At 38.8% G+C, this 16148-nt stretch overlaps 1 protein-coding gene across 3 annotated transcripts in view; it reads right to left on the bottom strand.

Moving 5' to 3' along the window:
* Window positions 1–8560, bottom strand: part of tcf3a (transcription factor 3a) — a 32818-nt gene extending 24258 nt beyond the window's left edge. For all 3 annotated transcript variants that reach the window (XM_062987613.1, XM_062987612.1, XM_062987611.1), the window contains exons 1-3: window positions 8184–8560; window positions 2071–2179; window positions 1833–1917 (exon numbers count right to left, since the gene is read on the bottom strand). In XM_062987613.1, the coding sequence (XP_062843683.1) occupies window positions 1833–1917; window positions 2071–2139 (154 nt within the window). In that variant the 5' untranslated portion in view covers window positions 2140–2179; window positions 8184–8560. The remainder of the gene's footprint in view (window positions 1–1832; window positions 1918–2070; window positions 2180–8183) is intronic.
* Window positions 8561–16148: the final 7588 nt, after the last annotated feature.

The following is a 16148-nucleotide window of genomic DNA, read 5'->3' on the forward strand; positions in this document are numbered from 1 at the left end:
AAGCCAAGTGAGTCAGAAATCAGCTATGGTTGTATTTATTGCTCTTTTTTTTTTCTCAGCCAAAAGGCCTTTGGCCGTCTGCAGGGATGGAAAACTCTGCTTCATGCAAACCCCAGTGCTCCTCTGTGCTTTAAGCAGAACTTTGCTGTTATATTTACCCCAGTTATTCTCACTTTCATATACTCAGTAAATGAAACTTGCTGGCCAGCAACACCTCAGGGAGTTCGTTCTTCCTCATCACGAACGGCACAGCTGATAAACAGCTAACAAACGACTGTCAGTGAATCCGCATTTCTAACCGAACGCAGACGACTTCACAAAAGAGCTCAATTTATGTGCAAATCCATCGTACTTAACGACTTAACGACAACGTCCGGCTACATTTCTATTGTTTTTAACATGCCCAGTTAAATCACTATCAGCAAACAGCTATAAATAGTAAATATAACAACATTCATAAATATTAATTTAATTTCAGTTTCTTGGTTTCTTCTTCAGAAGGCTTGGGTTTGGAATAAAAAAAATATACAGTACAGTACAATACAGTAGAAGGTCATCATGCACAGACAGCTCTGGTGGTTTTGCGGGTGCTAACGCTTGTGAAAGACTGCGACCTTCACCTGCTCCGAAAGGTGTGAACACGCAGCAAAGCTGTGTGTTCACGCACATTCGCCGGTTTTAGGACCAGTTATAACAGTCGAAAGCAACTGACTGATTTCGCACTGAATATTAGCACCCAATTCACCATGTCCACAAAACCCAATAATACTGTATATTACACCCCAGCACTACCAGCTTTCTACAGAAGTCGGTAAATGTCTCAGTACGCAAACTGCTCATACCGAAACCGAAAACTTAACCACATGTGCTTCCTTGCTTGGTCTCATACAATTCCTTAAGACTGTTCATGCCTGGAACCATGAGTGTTGCAGAGGTCTGCATCTCAAAAGCCAGCCTCCCATTATTTTTCACTATATCCCTCTTTAAATTGGCACCGCAAATAAAGAATTCTCATATCTTACTGACATTATTTACCAGAGTTTACCAGAGAGAATCGAGTTTCACCCTAGTGAAAAACAGAGTAAACCCCCAACATTCAGACATAGCAAATCATGACTGAGTGGACACTCATCTGGCTGATGGCACAGCTGAGATTCAAACCCAGACACTCTGTGTTTACATGCAAGCTTCATCTGTACCACACGTGTTGCTGCGGTCAAACCAGAGACTGTTTAACTGTACACTCACAACATGTGCCAACAGGGTGAACCAAATAACAAGGCCAGTAAGTCTAAACATCATTAAATAACCCCAGATATACTGCTGCACCAGATACACCAGATACAAATACCAGGAAGGGGGATTTCCTATTTCAGTGAGAGATCATGAAGCAGAGGGAAATGACCAAATGCAAAAAGCAACAGACAGACTACAATCAGTAACTGTATATACACAACGTACATATGGTAGATGTAGTATATAGGATGGCCAATGAATGTACATGCATAGAAGCAAATTCATGAATATTCAGGTTTATCATCATGCCATCTGGGAGGCATTTGTAAAAGGTTTCCACTTGTCCAGCGCAAGTTTATTTATTTATTTGGATTTCTAACGTCTCGTACTCGTTACACAAGACTCATCAGTTCAGGTTTATTGCCAAACAGTCCATATCTCCAGTTCACCTCACTTGCACGTCTTTGGACCGCAGGAGGAAACCAGAGCTCCGGGAGGAAACCCACACAGACATGGGGAGAACATGCAAACTCCACACAGAAAGGACCCGGACCACACCATCTGGGGAGCAAAGGTTAGACAGAAACATGACTTACCTGATCCTCCAAACTGACCACTGACTTGACCATTGGCTTGACCATTGGCTCTGTTTTTTCCATTCTGGACTTGAAGAGGATACATCTACAGAAAAGCAGACAGAGTTAAAGCAAAATGATATTGCTCTATGTCAAAATAAAGCCGTGTGAGTGCACATAAGCATGCAAGAATGCCTGATAATACACTATGGTGATAATTTCTAAACAAAGTGAGAACACGAAGAATATCTGCACTTACAACACTGAAGTCCAGCAGATCACTGAGCTCCCGGTCTGTTGCTGCAGCGCCCATTCTGATATCACTCATATTTTGTCAGTGTGCACACAAACCCAGTGACTTTGCAACCCTGCAGAAAAAAAAGACAGAAAAATAAGTGGTGCTCATACATGCTCTGCTTTTAAAGACCTTTACCTGCTTTACCTTACCTCCGTATGCCCTATTGTGGGTTAAAGAAAACAAACCATTAAATTTGGCTCAGAAATCTTAAACCATTTCAATTATTAGAAGGCATGTCCCAGTTTCATCATTCAAAGCTTATATTAATAGCAATTTGACTGATAGAGATCCAACACCAAAATCCTTACAGTATCAGAGCTGCCGCTCTTAAGTTATGGAAAACTTACAAAAATAAACCCTTGGTGGTATGTTTAAAGAAATCTGCAGAATAAGACATCACAAAACAAAGCACAAAAGATTAGAAAATCTTTTTGAATCTAATCTATTAAGAATACAGTGAGGCTTGTTTGTGAGGTTGGTTTACATTGGTAATCTTTGGCTACTGAGAGGTGTATCATGTATAGAGAGTCACACTATGCTCTATGTGAAATGACCCCCCCCCCTCGCCCAAGTCATGTTGGCACCTTAACCAGTCCCGGGGGTCACATACAACAGCAGGATAAAAACCCCGACATTTCCTCCAACCAAGAGCACCTTCAGCCTTTAATTCTGACCTAGGTACAACATAACACAAACAACCGCTGAATAATTGCTGCTAAATAATACTCAAAGGTTTCTTTAAACTGTGCTGTATAACTTTTGTAAAATAACATTTGTACTTAAATTTTAGATGTATCAGAGACACAAAATTACCAACTTTCATGAACATAAAAAAAATCCAGCTTCGTATCGACAACAAAAATAAAATGTTACACATGATCCAACACATCTAACTTATGTTCTCATACTAATGACAACAACTGCAAAGACAGAATCCAGCTTAATAGTTATATTCTCTACATACAAGGCAAAAAATAACCAGGGTTTGTTTTCATAAAGAAAGAATAGGGGAAACATTAAAAATTAGGTCAATATTCAAATTGTGGTTTAGACTGCTGACATCATCTTGGCTTACAGAAAGACTCATGTGTTATCAATCAAGACTAGACACTAGTCAGGAACCATCAGCAGCTTTCTGACTAATAACTGAACAGCCCATGTGACCAGACTACAACTGGAAGAAAAACATTAGGTTTGTATAAAAGTAGGGAAAGAGCTGATGACACTGGTGCTACATTAGGTATAGGTGTACAAATGGCACATACATCTAGTATCAACAACAACAAAAAAATCACATCATGTCAACTTCCTATAAATCCACAACCGTCCAGTCAGAGTTAAAAACACATATTCGACATTGCTCTTTGGGTGTGAAGGACTGTTTCTTTAAGAGCAACTGAGCCAACAATAAATGAATTTTCTAAGAAGTAGAAAGTATGTTAACAATTTGGACATCGTTTAATTTGGCTTGCGTTTAAAACTCCACTGAGGTCTGTGCAGTGTAATTCTGAGACCACACACTTAAAATCAGGACAACCGTGCAAATGTGACCCACATGAAATTCAGTTACCTCACTAGTTACAAAACAACAATCTGGTGGTGAATCTGGTGGTATTTTCCAAGGAAAATAAATGTACCATGTTTGAATGTATCATTATTGTACAAAATAGGGCACGTGGTGGCATTGCAGTGAAGTTTAATACGTATAAAATATACATTTACCCAAGACTAACTGATGCAAATAAGAAAACATCTGAATGCTTCCATGTTTAGTTAGAGGATGAAACTGAGTTAAAGCGATCAGGCTTAATTTAAAAAGCAGAGCAGTAAGGTGATTTGACAGCACTTCTCCTCCACATCACAGAAAAACTTTAACTTGGTATTTAAATATGCACCACATCACATGAAGCTCTTGGTTAACCAGACATGAGCACTAGCAGTGAGTCTCTAGTCCAGAGGTCGACATCAACAAACCACATCTAAAAGAATATTCAAACTGTATTATAATTACTGGCCCAAACAGATTGACCAAAATAGCTTAATAAAGAATATTACATTACCCAACGCAATGAAGGAAGATCAAAACACAGCCCATGATATTCAACTAACTGGCCGTTATAACCACAAGGTTATAATTAATAAACCATGCAGTGCTGTGAAGTATTTTTTCCTGATTTCCTCAATATTTGCATATTTCACACTTAACAGTTTCACATTTGACTCATCAGTCTAAAGAACATTATCCCACAAGGCTCGGAGGACTTGATGTTTTTGAAAACTATAATACAAGCCATTATGTTCCACTTCACTGCTTGACTTGTACCTAATATTTAATTTTCATATTCAAACTTTAAACCTTACAGCATTACAATGTTGTGTTACACTAATAAAAGCTGTTCTTGCCCATTGTTATATGCCAGAGTACATTTGGACCATGTCAGGTATACTTTGACATGTATAAAATCATGAACCACGCCATATGTCAACGTGAATTGCTTCAGGGCCCTGGCATTATACACTATGATTTGTCAAACATATCAGGTTACTTTCTATTTCAGGATTTACGACGGTTAGAAAAAGAAAGCACTAATCAAACAAACACATACACATACTTAAATAAAATAAATAAAAATAAAATAAATGAAGATTCTCTGCATATTTAAACATGCTGATTGGATCACAAATTGAGTCGGACATCAGAAAGATCCTTCTTAAAAAAAAGAAGCCAAAAATTTGTCATGTACACACTCACGTATTAAAAAGAAGGGTGACAACAACCCAGTAAAATGAAGGCTATAAAAGACTTTTATTTGTTCTATGATTTACAGACACTTAAGTAATCATCTCTCACTAAACAGAGATTAAAAACACAGCTGAATCTCACAGGATGTACAGCTTATGCGTCATCACCCTCTTTGTGAAAGGACAGGAAACATGGACCAAGTCGACTTCCTTGGACAAAAGTGTACAAGCAAATAATAATTTATAAACATGATCCACAAATCCAGGTCTACAAAATCTCTCGTTTTATCAAAAGGGATCAGAATTATGTAACTGTGAGCTAATAGAGAAGCGAGCCTGCTCAAGAACATATACTATATCCATCAGAGCTTAATGAAATGCAGACAGAACTGACTAAATTATCAATTACTGACACCAAACATTGGCTGAAAGATGTGGCACGCTTTCTCAGCTTTGTATATGAGAGAGAAGCAAATGTCTGAAATCCTAAAGCTCTTTTTGACACAACAGTAAACGGTTCTTGGCCACACATCAAACAAGACCGCTGGTAATAAACACACCAGTGTGTGAGGAACTAAAGCACATCTTTTTTGAGACCCTACTAAACACTTAATTTAAATAAAATGAGATTAACGTAGTGTAAAACACACAAAACTAACACTACAAATCATGTTTAAGGCTAAATGTTTAACATGTAAACTACTGTGTAACTGTTTTATAAATAAGGTTGCATTTACTTGTAATGTAATGCTTAATATGGAATTCAATAGAATACAATAGTAGTAAAAACAATAAACAAAGTTGAAAAGCTTGTTTTATTTCGGCACATTAAATCAGTTGTTTACGTTGTTGGTTTCCTGCTGCGTCTGCTGCAACACGCAGTATGATAGAACAGTTAAATATTGCTGGTGTGCAACTAAAATATATATTAAAGTTGCACTGCTGCTCTAAAGACGTTTTAATATCCAACTGCTGATATTTTAATTATAAGTCAATTAAATTAAGACCCACATCGCTGTGCAGCTCACATTAACAACTGCCCTACTGAGTTAAAATAATCTTTGAAATATAAACAATACAATTTATAAATGCTGCGGTGACACGATTTAAACATGTTTACAGACAACCAGTGTAGTAAAATCTTTTATATGTACTTTTATTCTAAACATTTCTTGCGCATACAAATGTGGTGTAAAAATTGGTTCACAATGTAAACAGCAGCAGACTACGTTTTCCACCACAGCAGTAATTTCATAAAGTAATATCCATTCACCAAGGTCTGTGATGGAGTGGATGGCTCTTGGGGTAAAATCTATGATGAGATCATCATACGACTGGGAAGTGTAAAGTAAAAGCCCCCCAACCCGGACTTCTCATATTGAGCCTTATTCGCAATAGCAGCAACAAGACTGACCACATATGTAAACTGTGTGCATGTAAACCTCTTCAAAACATTTTTATATGTGGTGCAGAGGCAGCTCAGTGGTTAAGCACTAGGCAATCAGCAGGTGGTGTGTTCAAACCCCTACTTTGCCAAGCAGTCACCATTGGACACTTAAGCAAGGCCCTTAAGAGCATCTGGCTGTATAATGGCTGACCATGAGCTCTGACCACAGCTTTGAAACAAACTGGGATGGGTGTATGTACATATGTACATACAATAATAAATATTCTACATATCGTACAATATAGAAAACCACACGATTGCTCACATTTAAGGTAGATCGAAGGAAATGGGCGACAGTATTTGTATCACTTGGTGAAGAGACTTAATTGAGGATTGGGACGCGGCCTTAGTGACCCAGAGAAACTGCTAGAAAAACGGACTGTGTGAGAATTTGGGGGTCACTTTTATTTTGAGAGGATGAACAGACACATTGAATTCGCTCTTTCTTCCCTTCTCATTGTTTGTGGACTCAAATAAATCCTTATCGATCGATCTGAGGGGAAAACTCGCCGCCATCGTCACCACATCGACTGGGGAGAAAGGGAAGATTTAACGGAAACGGTTCCTGACTGAAAAGTGTTAGTGTGTTAAGTGTTCAAGAAACACAGAAACAGTGTCTGGGACTAAAATGAATGTAATACGGTCACCACATGGGCTACAAATACGCTTTAACTCAGAGGGTTTTAAATAGAAACTTAAATAACCAGCGCCGGTGAACGCAGCACAATAAACCGAGTCCCGTTGATATACTCTATGAACATGAGGTGCGTTCAATTTACCCGAGCGACTAACATAAACAAACTCGCCTATTAGTTACACGAAATGAATATGCTGCATTGTTCCGTGTGCACAGTAAAGTACTTTATATATTCTTTAAATAAAAGCCTCATTAAAAGTGCTTTGTAAGAAAAACTTTGAGACTTGACGTTGGTGCCTAAAGTGAACAAAGAAGTTTCCTACGGCCATGCGCGCGCGCGCGCACACACACACACACACGCGCGCGCGCGCGCACACGCATTGCTTTTACGATCTTTGTGAGGTTTATCCTATTGACTTGTGTATTGATGTACATGAAGGACCTCAGTAAACAAATATCATGATTAGGTTTCTGTGCATGGAAATCGACAATGAACTTATTACATTATCAAAACTAGTTTATACTTCTATAAATATTTGGACATGTGGCCTTAGCTAGAACTACTAGTGGTGATCTATGTGATCCTTGCCTTTTTACATTTTTATTTATTGTATAAAAGACATTTTATTTAATGGAATTCGCAAAGCACACTGTGAACCTTTAAATAAACCTGTGCTAAATGAAAAAAAACCTATAACAATCTACAACAAGCAGTGCTTTAGTGAAATATGATCGTATTTATTACCTAATATCTATCTATCTATCTATCTATAGTAACCTAAAACATGTACATATAAAAAGGTATCCACAACCAAAAAACACGTATTAAACAGATTTTAATTCTACATGAATAAATTCTCTAAATTCTCTGATGATTGAGAGAGACATGGAGACTTATTGATAAAGTTACACATATTCTGTGAGTTATATCTTTTATATTTCCTATCCATTATTTCATTAATGTTTACATATATGACTCACTTGTAAGTGTGTTATTGTAAATAAAAAGGTTATTAAGTCGTAATATAAACAATTTCACATTATTCGGTCCCCACAAGGGCCTAAAAACCTGCTAACACCCCAAATACACACGAGTGGAGACGAACAAAAACTTAGGACCCCCTTTAACTAAAAAAAAGTTGCTTGCAAGCACATCGAATTCTTCGCATAACCTTATTTTATCACATTTAATCAAATACAAAACAAATGCACATGAAGCTTTTAATAAAACAAGAGAAAAATGTTTACCTTTTGTCGGCTCGCGCGTGCAGCATCCAATAGGAGCGCGTTCAGGAGAGAAAACATAAAAGTTGGGGGAGAAAATCCCCCGTCCCCGCGTTTCACACCCCAAAAACAAGCGAATAACTCACGATACGACTGTAATGTATCCGAACTGGTTCTAAAACACGAACTACGAACTATCTCAGGAAGCTTCTGCGAGTTATTTTTTAGTATTTACGATCGCTGGACTGCCGACCGTTTCATCTTACGAGTAGACATTTTACTCCTCCACATTGTCATCCCCAACACTGTATCACTCCGCGCAAACCGAAGACCCAAGATGAAGCGGTGTCCTATTTCAAGCGCCTAAAAACGAACCACAGTAGCACGCTTAACAGCTTTGAAACAACGTATTTACGAGTTTAAGCAACACTCATTGTGAGAAATAATATATTTCTCACTTTAAGAGAAACTTGCTGTTTTTCTGTCGCTGACTGCACAGCACTATGCCACTGCGCGGAGTCAGACGATACAAACTGAGGAGAAGAGTAGGACTCGGGCGATAGCGCGATAACCAACCAGAATTGACCAATAGAAAGCCTTAAAGCGTTTGATTGACATATGAATGAACAAATAGTAAACCGAGAGAAGTATTGACCCCACCTCTTTTCCCTGCCACCCTACCCTGAGTTTAAAGAATGGCAACAGGAAGCCAGGGAGTCCAGCGCTTAATTTTTGTTTAACATCTCACACTTCTAATTCAGCTCTTTACTGCCTACAGAATGTTAAGCACACAGTCACACAGTTCTGATTACTTTAGTATATACATAATGAACGACAAAAAGCGCATAACATCCATTTTTTCTTTAGTCAGTTGGAAAATAAACAACAGTGGACTTGAGACTCGGTTACTCTGTGTGATTCGTTTTGTATGTGTATCTACTGTCTGATTGAATCTTGATACAGTGGTAACAAATTAATACAACTTGTTTACAATCGTATGTTCAACAAGCTCATGGTCATGTGTTTAAATACTTTTGGCCATGTAGTGTATTTCTGTATCAACATTGTTTAAGTGGGTCTTTTGCTAAAGTCTAAATAAGCCTAAAATGTCTTATTTGTCTGACTAAATGTAATCCAAGATCCAAAACATTGGTCAAGCCAGAAGCATATGTGAAGCTGTCTACAGTGAAGCGAGTATTAAATTGCCATAAATGCTACTACAGAGCAAGCGCTTTTATGATTCTGACTTTTTTTCTTGCGTTGTGGCCGTTAAGCCCACGATGTAAAGCTTGCTTGACTTTGGACAGCGTCACCCACATTCCAACAGCTTCTTATATGTGTCCTTTTTTGGTGGTTCTTAAGCATAAAGTGACATTTTATCCTATCACTTACCATGTGCAGTCAAATCGGTCCTATTTATATGGACACATGCTATGTTTAATCATTACTGCTAACAACACATTAGAAGGCCATGGCACAAAGTTAGCTGACAGTTTAGAACATAGATAGATAGATAGATAGATAGATAGATAGATAGATAGATAGATAGATAGATAGATAGATAGATAGATAGATAGATAGATAGATAGATAGATAGATAGATAGATAGATAGATAGATAGATAGATAGATAGATAGATAGACAGACAGACAGACAGACAGACAGACAGACAGACAGACCACTTTATTAATCCCATAAGGAAAGTCATTTATTACAGCAGCTTAAAATACATTAAAGCAAAAAGTATTTAAGTATACACGTATTAAAGTACACAAGTATTATGTATAGGCATTCCATTTATCCTAAATTATTATTAATAAAATAAGAAACACATATTTATTGTATATGTGGTCAGTAACTTAAGTGGAGCTTTAGAATGCTGCTTTTGGAGGAATGGGTAATTTCTTTTGCAGCAGTCCCTGGTAATGTAAAGCTTTTTGTTCGTCTGACTACCAAACACCCCCCAGTATTACATCATAACACCTGAGCTCCAGAAATGCAGTAATGGCACCTTAAGTAGCATTACTGACTTTGCTTTCTAAGACGTGTACAAACATTTCTGACTTTCCCATAATTACTATAATAATTACCAACAAGTCATTAAAATGTCATGCCACAAAGGTAATATATGCATTCTACAACTTTCTACACCACCAAACTAAAGGTAAAAAAAAGCTAAAAGTAAAAAAAAAACAGTCACATTTCCTTTACAAGCGTGGGTAAACGTTTGATTTCAACAGGACTTGCAGTCATTCACAATACTCTTGGTGTTAAACAACTCTGGCACACCCTCCACCCATCACAGATACCAATACCCTTAACACCTTACTGATTTAGGATTGAAGGATCTGTTATTAGGAGAGCAGGGCAAATGGCTTTCGCCTTAAGGTGTAAACACGCCTCTTTAAAAAGAGGAGGAAGCACGAACATTTGGTGTTTGCCAGTGAAAACAGAAGCCGTGTGAGGCTGTATCTCAGAGCCCTGTTATTGGCCTTTTATGAGGTCGTTGTGGTTTAAAGGGTGCAGGGCTTAAAACTGGTATATCCCCTATGACTCAAGTCTGTATAAACACCTTGCCTCAGGTGCTGGACCTGAATTTGTTTAGGAAGCCAAACCATTCTAATGAATTATAAAAAAATCAAAAGAAACAAACAACTCTGACATACAGGGGGGAATGCCCACGGCCGGCCTCATTCTGGTGAATATTTCAAGAATTGTTATTTTGCAGGTCATATTTGGACCTCTAAAGTTTGTCATAATTGCAAGCTAAAAATATTCAACATTATGTAGAAAGATCAACAGGTCTTGAATTGTGGCTCATATTAGAGTTTTGGAATGAGTAGGAATGATGGTAACATGGTTTTAAATTAGGGCAAACAGAAGTCAAGAGAAGGTTATGTGAGGTCAGGCTGATGTTAAATGAGAAGGCCTGGCTCACGGTCAGTGTTCAAGTTATCCATGAGATGTTTCACTGGGTTTAGTTCAATAAGGTTAAGTGCAAGTCGCTGGACACACCAGCTCCTCACTAAAATCAGCAATGCTTTTATGGACCTTGTGTTGTGTCATGTTGAAACAGTAACAGGCCTACCTCAAACTGTTAGCAATTGGTGTACCAACACTTAATTAGGAGTAGGGTCCATATATTTTTGGCTATATACTATAAAAGAATTGACAAATCAGGAGAAGGTGTTAATTGACTTTGTGTTCCACTCACCCATAATACTACCACACTTAGTTCAATTTCATGGTCTTTTGGTGGTTGGCGAGGTTTTAATACTGATGATTTAGTACTGATGAGTTCTGTGCCCAAATAAACTTGCCTGTAAACAACATGACTGAGCTGGTCGTTGGAAATGTGGTGTACTCAGCTTACTGCCTCACCAGTGCCTGGAAGTAAAATCAGGAGCATCTGCATCTGACATGAAGTGCATTCAGTGCAGGGGTTGGAGAGCTTTGGGCTGGATTAGCTAACTGAAAGCATCCGCCAGGGCTGCCGCAGCCATGGAAACCACCAGCCCTCGGTCGGCGTGCATTAAGGACGAAGAGCATAACAAAAGACAAGTGCAAATAACACACAATCCATAATGAATAAGGCCTACAGGGCAGCAGACATTAACCTTTGAGTTAACATCCAGTCTGATTAATGCAGAGTTTAAGACGCTCAATGGGAAGCTTGAGAAACTTAAATGGTGTCTGATCTAGACTTTTCTGTTTTGGATAAATTCCAAGAATAAAGTGTTGTGGCATGAATGTTTTCCAACCAGCAACACAAGGAGCAAAAATGTTGCTTTTAAGACTTACAATGATACAGCTTGTTTTCGGGTCAAAACTCTAATTTTAAATGAAAGACTTTTATTCATTTCATCATTTTTAAACTGTTTTACCTTTGAAATGTTTTTGCCGAAGGGATGAAATCAGAATCCTAGAATCCTAGAAGAAATCCACTCGGACACCCTCTCTACCAGCTGCGCCACTGTGCCACTCAGCTTCAGACTTTCAGAATTTAAAAGCGAATGTTGGGTGTGCCATTAATTTTGAGAAACATAAAACAATATTTTGTTTTTCTGACTGATGCACCTGAAATTCAGGCACACACTATTTTGTCTCTGGAATTGTGTTGGTTTCCTCACGTTCCTTTAAAGTCTCAGTTTTTTTAATCTAAAATACCTAAATCATGCAGGTAAACATGCAGGTAATGCATGCACGTAAAGCTTCATTTATGTCCTCTCATGTATAAGCAAATGCAAAAGCAGTTTTAGATTAGACACTGATGAACATACAATCATACTTTGATACCATACTTCACCCATACTTCACCCATACTTCACCATTACGGTGGTTCACCTGTGGTCAAGAACATGTCATGATATGACGATTCTGTGCACCTGTTTCTAGCTAAGTACACTTTGCGATGGCACCATGGCTTAGTGGTTTACAGTTCTCATGAAAAGTCATGCAGGGGATGGCGTTACATACACAGACATGAAGCCCACCACACACACAGCATCAAAGATTTTCTTCCCTCGCTCTCACACATGCACCATTTCCTCTGAGCCGTGCAACCCGTTTGCTAACTCATCACTCATCATTTCACCAAAATAACGTACAGTTCAATACAGTTCAGTTCTACAGTGCTATCATGCTCTCGATGAACTGCAGTACCTCACATTTAAGCATGTTTCGGCAAACACAGCTTCAAAACAACAAAATGAAATGTGTGTTTTTGGGGAGGCCCGACAAAAACCTGTACAAAACGAAGGATTTTGGGGAGGCCCTGTCTAAACGCCCACGCTTTTGCAAAGATACAGGCAACACACACTTCCTGAAAGCATACACCTCTACAAACCGAGCACCATGCTACTGTGCTGCGCTGTGGTTGCAGCGGTGCAGGTAAATAGAGGAAGTGTGTGTGATGCACAAAGATCTTACACATCCACAAACACACTTCAGATTCATGTATTTAAATTACCTCAGAACATGTCAAATATACCAGAAAGATGCACAAAATATATAATAACAGCCGTTTTGGCTGGAGGGTTGGGTAATAATGAAATGTAAGTATTTAGGATACATATTTATAATGCTAGAAACAGGAATTTGTGTAGTTCAAGATACATTTTGATTATATTAACATTAAACAGGACTGCTTTGCTCATAAACTGCTGATAAGCCAGTTTTTGAGTTTACGGACACCTCATCATCCAATCAATTTTAAATCTGCTTTACAAGTGACGTGGCTCTTTAGCTAAATCTTTCTGCACCACAATAGTAAAATAGTGCTTGAGTGATCGAGACTATCACATGCCCTTTCTGACATGCATATAGTCGCCAAGTCTCATAGAGAGCCGTATCACGTACTGAGAGCCAAGATATGGTGTTCTGTTAATCATCCATCATTAGTGCAGGCATCTCGTCCAGCCAGCAGATGTTGCATTTGCAGGAGCAAAGAGGAACCCCATCGACTAACCTCCCTCAGACACAGCCAGTTGTTCCTGTTGGACGTCCAGACAGGTCATTAGCATGAGAACAAATAATTTGACTTAAAGCTATCCTGTATAATTACAATACAACAAATCTTTAAAAAGCAGTTAACCATTTTAAATCATGTATTTAAATCCAAAAGTCATTTATTTGGTGTTAAAATTGGGCGTTTAACTGGTCAGTTTGTTAAATAAGGGGTAATGCAAGCCTTTTAAATCTAAAGAGTTGATTCTCCAAACATGCTAACATGTATATTGTCCACAGTTAAAAACAGGCTTATTTGGCTTTTTGCTCAAATAAAGTACTCAGTATGAAAAAATTGACTTTTACCATGAATAACCGTGATAATCTACAGATTATCCAGGCTGATGTATGTAAAAAAGCAACTACCCAATAATAAATCATGTTTTTGGGTTTTGGGTTGAGTGATACTTTACCATGGTAAGAATCAGACTGCACTGGGTGACTGAATGATCAGACTGTTCTTTCACAGTGAATCACATTAGACTCTCAAATCCGTTGAGTTGGAAATTCTCCAAGCGTGCTGGATACGACACAAATCTTAACTTGCCCACAGTTACACATTATGTAATGAAGCAGAAACACATAAAGTGGGATTTCAGTAGCAGAGAATCCATAAGACAACAGTTTATTAATCCCTGAAGGGAAGTTAGAGTGTTTCAGTGGCTTACACACACATAACACGAGCACATATAGAAGTAAGCTTAATAAAATAAAATAAAACTAAAAATAGATTGTATTTAGAAGGAATATAATACAATAACAATAGAGAAACATGTGGTATGTATGTATGTACATATACAAATGCAGTTATCAATTCTTTATTGTCTTTATGGTGTTACTGTTTTTTTTCACCCAATTCAGTCATGACCAGTTGGAGTTTTTCTTTCTCGACGTGACCCCCCACCCCCAGTCAGAAGGGTTAAGGGTGTCATGAGCCCTCTCTGACACCCGCACAACTGCCAATCACTTCTTTTTACCTGCCAGCAGTGGGGTCTCAAGCCTGTGCCGGCTTAACCGCTCAGCAAACATTGGACAGGACACCAATCTGACTGGCCATGAGACAAATTCCAGACAACATCCAATTCGCGATTACAATTATTTGTCATATATACATATAGACATGTACAGTACAGTACAACGAAATTCTTTTTCCGCGTATCCCAGCTCGTTTGGAAGCCATTGTACGGTGCCCATGGAGCAGAGAGGGTTAAGGGCTATGCTCAAGGGCCCATGGCAGAGCCAGGATTTGAACTCTCAACCTTTTGATTGACAGCCCAAAGCTCCACCCACTAGGCTACTACTGTCCCATCATCTACATCAGGACAACAAAAACAACAAAACACACTACTACAAAAGACTTGATGACATGATGAAGGCTCGGACAAATGTGTCAGTGGTCACCATAACAGGATCTCTTAAAACCATGATTTCATGGCCAGAAGTCCAGATGCACGCCACTCTTGCAATTTGGACACAGTTTTGAGTTGAACTGTTTGGCTTCATGGATTAGCAGTTTATTTAGTGCAAGAAAGGCCAGGCTTATGACCAGAAGAATACGATTCTCATGATTAAGCATGGAGGGGGATCAGTGATGATATGGGGATGTCCTTCTACTGCAGGAACTGGCAATCTTGACCATGTGACTGGCAAAATGGATTCACATATATATATTTAAAAGCAATATATTTACACTATTATTGCACTATTATTGATAAGAGATGCTTTAAGTGGCTGTTCTTTTAGAGGATATCATGTTTGCCTGTGAAATCCGGTGAATTCTCCAAGCGTGCTGCATTTGGCACAAATCTCCAAGTTGCCTACAGTTAGGCTTTATGTAATGAATTGAGAAGATAAACAGGAGTATTGAGAGCGCAGGGCACAGATGCACATTAGAAAGTTTATGATCAGAAGAACATGGGCGTGTGAGAGTGAAAGGAGTATCCGGGGAGCACTAAACAGCAATAACGGCTCTGTTGTGCGAGGATGAGAAGTCAGAGCTTGCCAAAACGACAACATGACATCATTTGCGCTTCGCAACACATATGCTGCCATTGTTCGAGCGGTGCCGAGACACCTAACCCCGATCTCTCACTCAGGTTCTCAACAGGGGGGTCAGATGGCGACTCAGCATACATGCCGAGTCATGCCAAAAAAACCCACACACACACAAACATGTCAGAGTCTATGGGAAAATATTTATGAAGCCTCTCGGCCAGCCACACCCTCTCAACACGGGCCAAAAAGTGTGGCCCTAATTTGCAGCTGGTCCATCAGCCAGAGCGACATCGTGTTTGGGGTGTTAAATTATAGTTCTACATGAAGCAGTGTGCCCTGTATTTTGTAGTGTGCCAGCTTAAGCATGTTCTTTATTGTGGAGGACAAATCAACTATTTATCAGCAGCCACAGTGAAGGTTTGTTCCCCCACTCCGACTCGCTTTCTTTCACACAGCGCCAGTACATCAAGTTCACTGCGCTTTCTCTCC

This window comes from Trichomycterus rosablanca, chromosome 25, assembly GCF_030014385.1.
Source record: "Trichomycterus rosablanca isolate fTriRos1 chromosome 25, fTriRos1.hap1, whole genome shotgun sequence".
Taxonomy (NCBI): domain Eukaryota; kingdom Metazoa; phylum Chordata; class Actinopteri; order Siluriformes; family Trichomycteridae; genus Trichomycterus; species Trichomycterus rosablanca.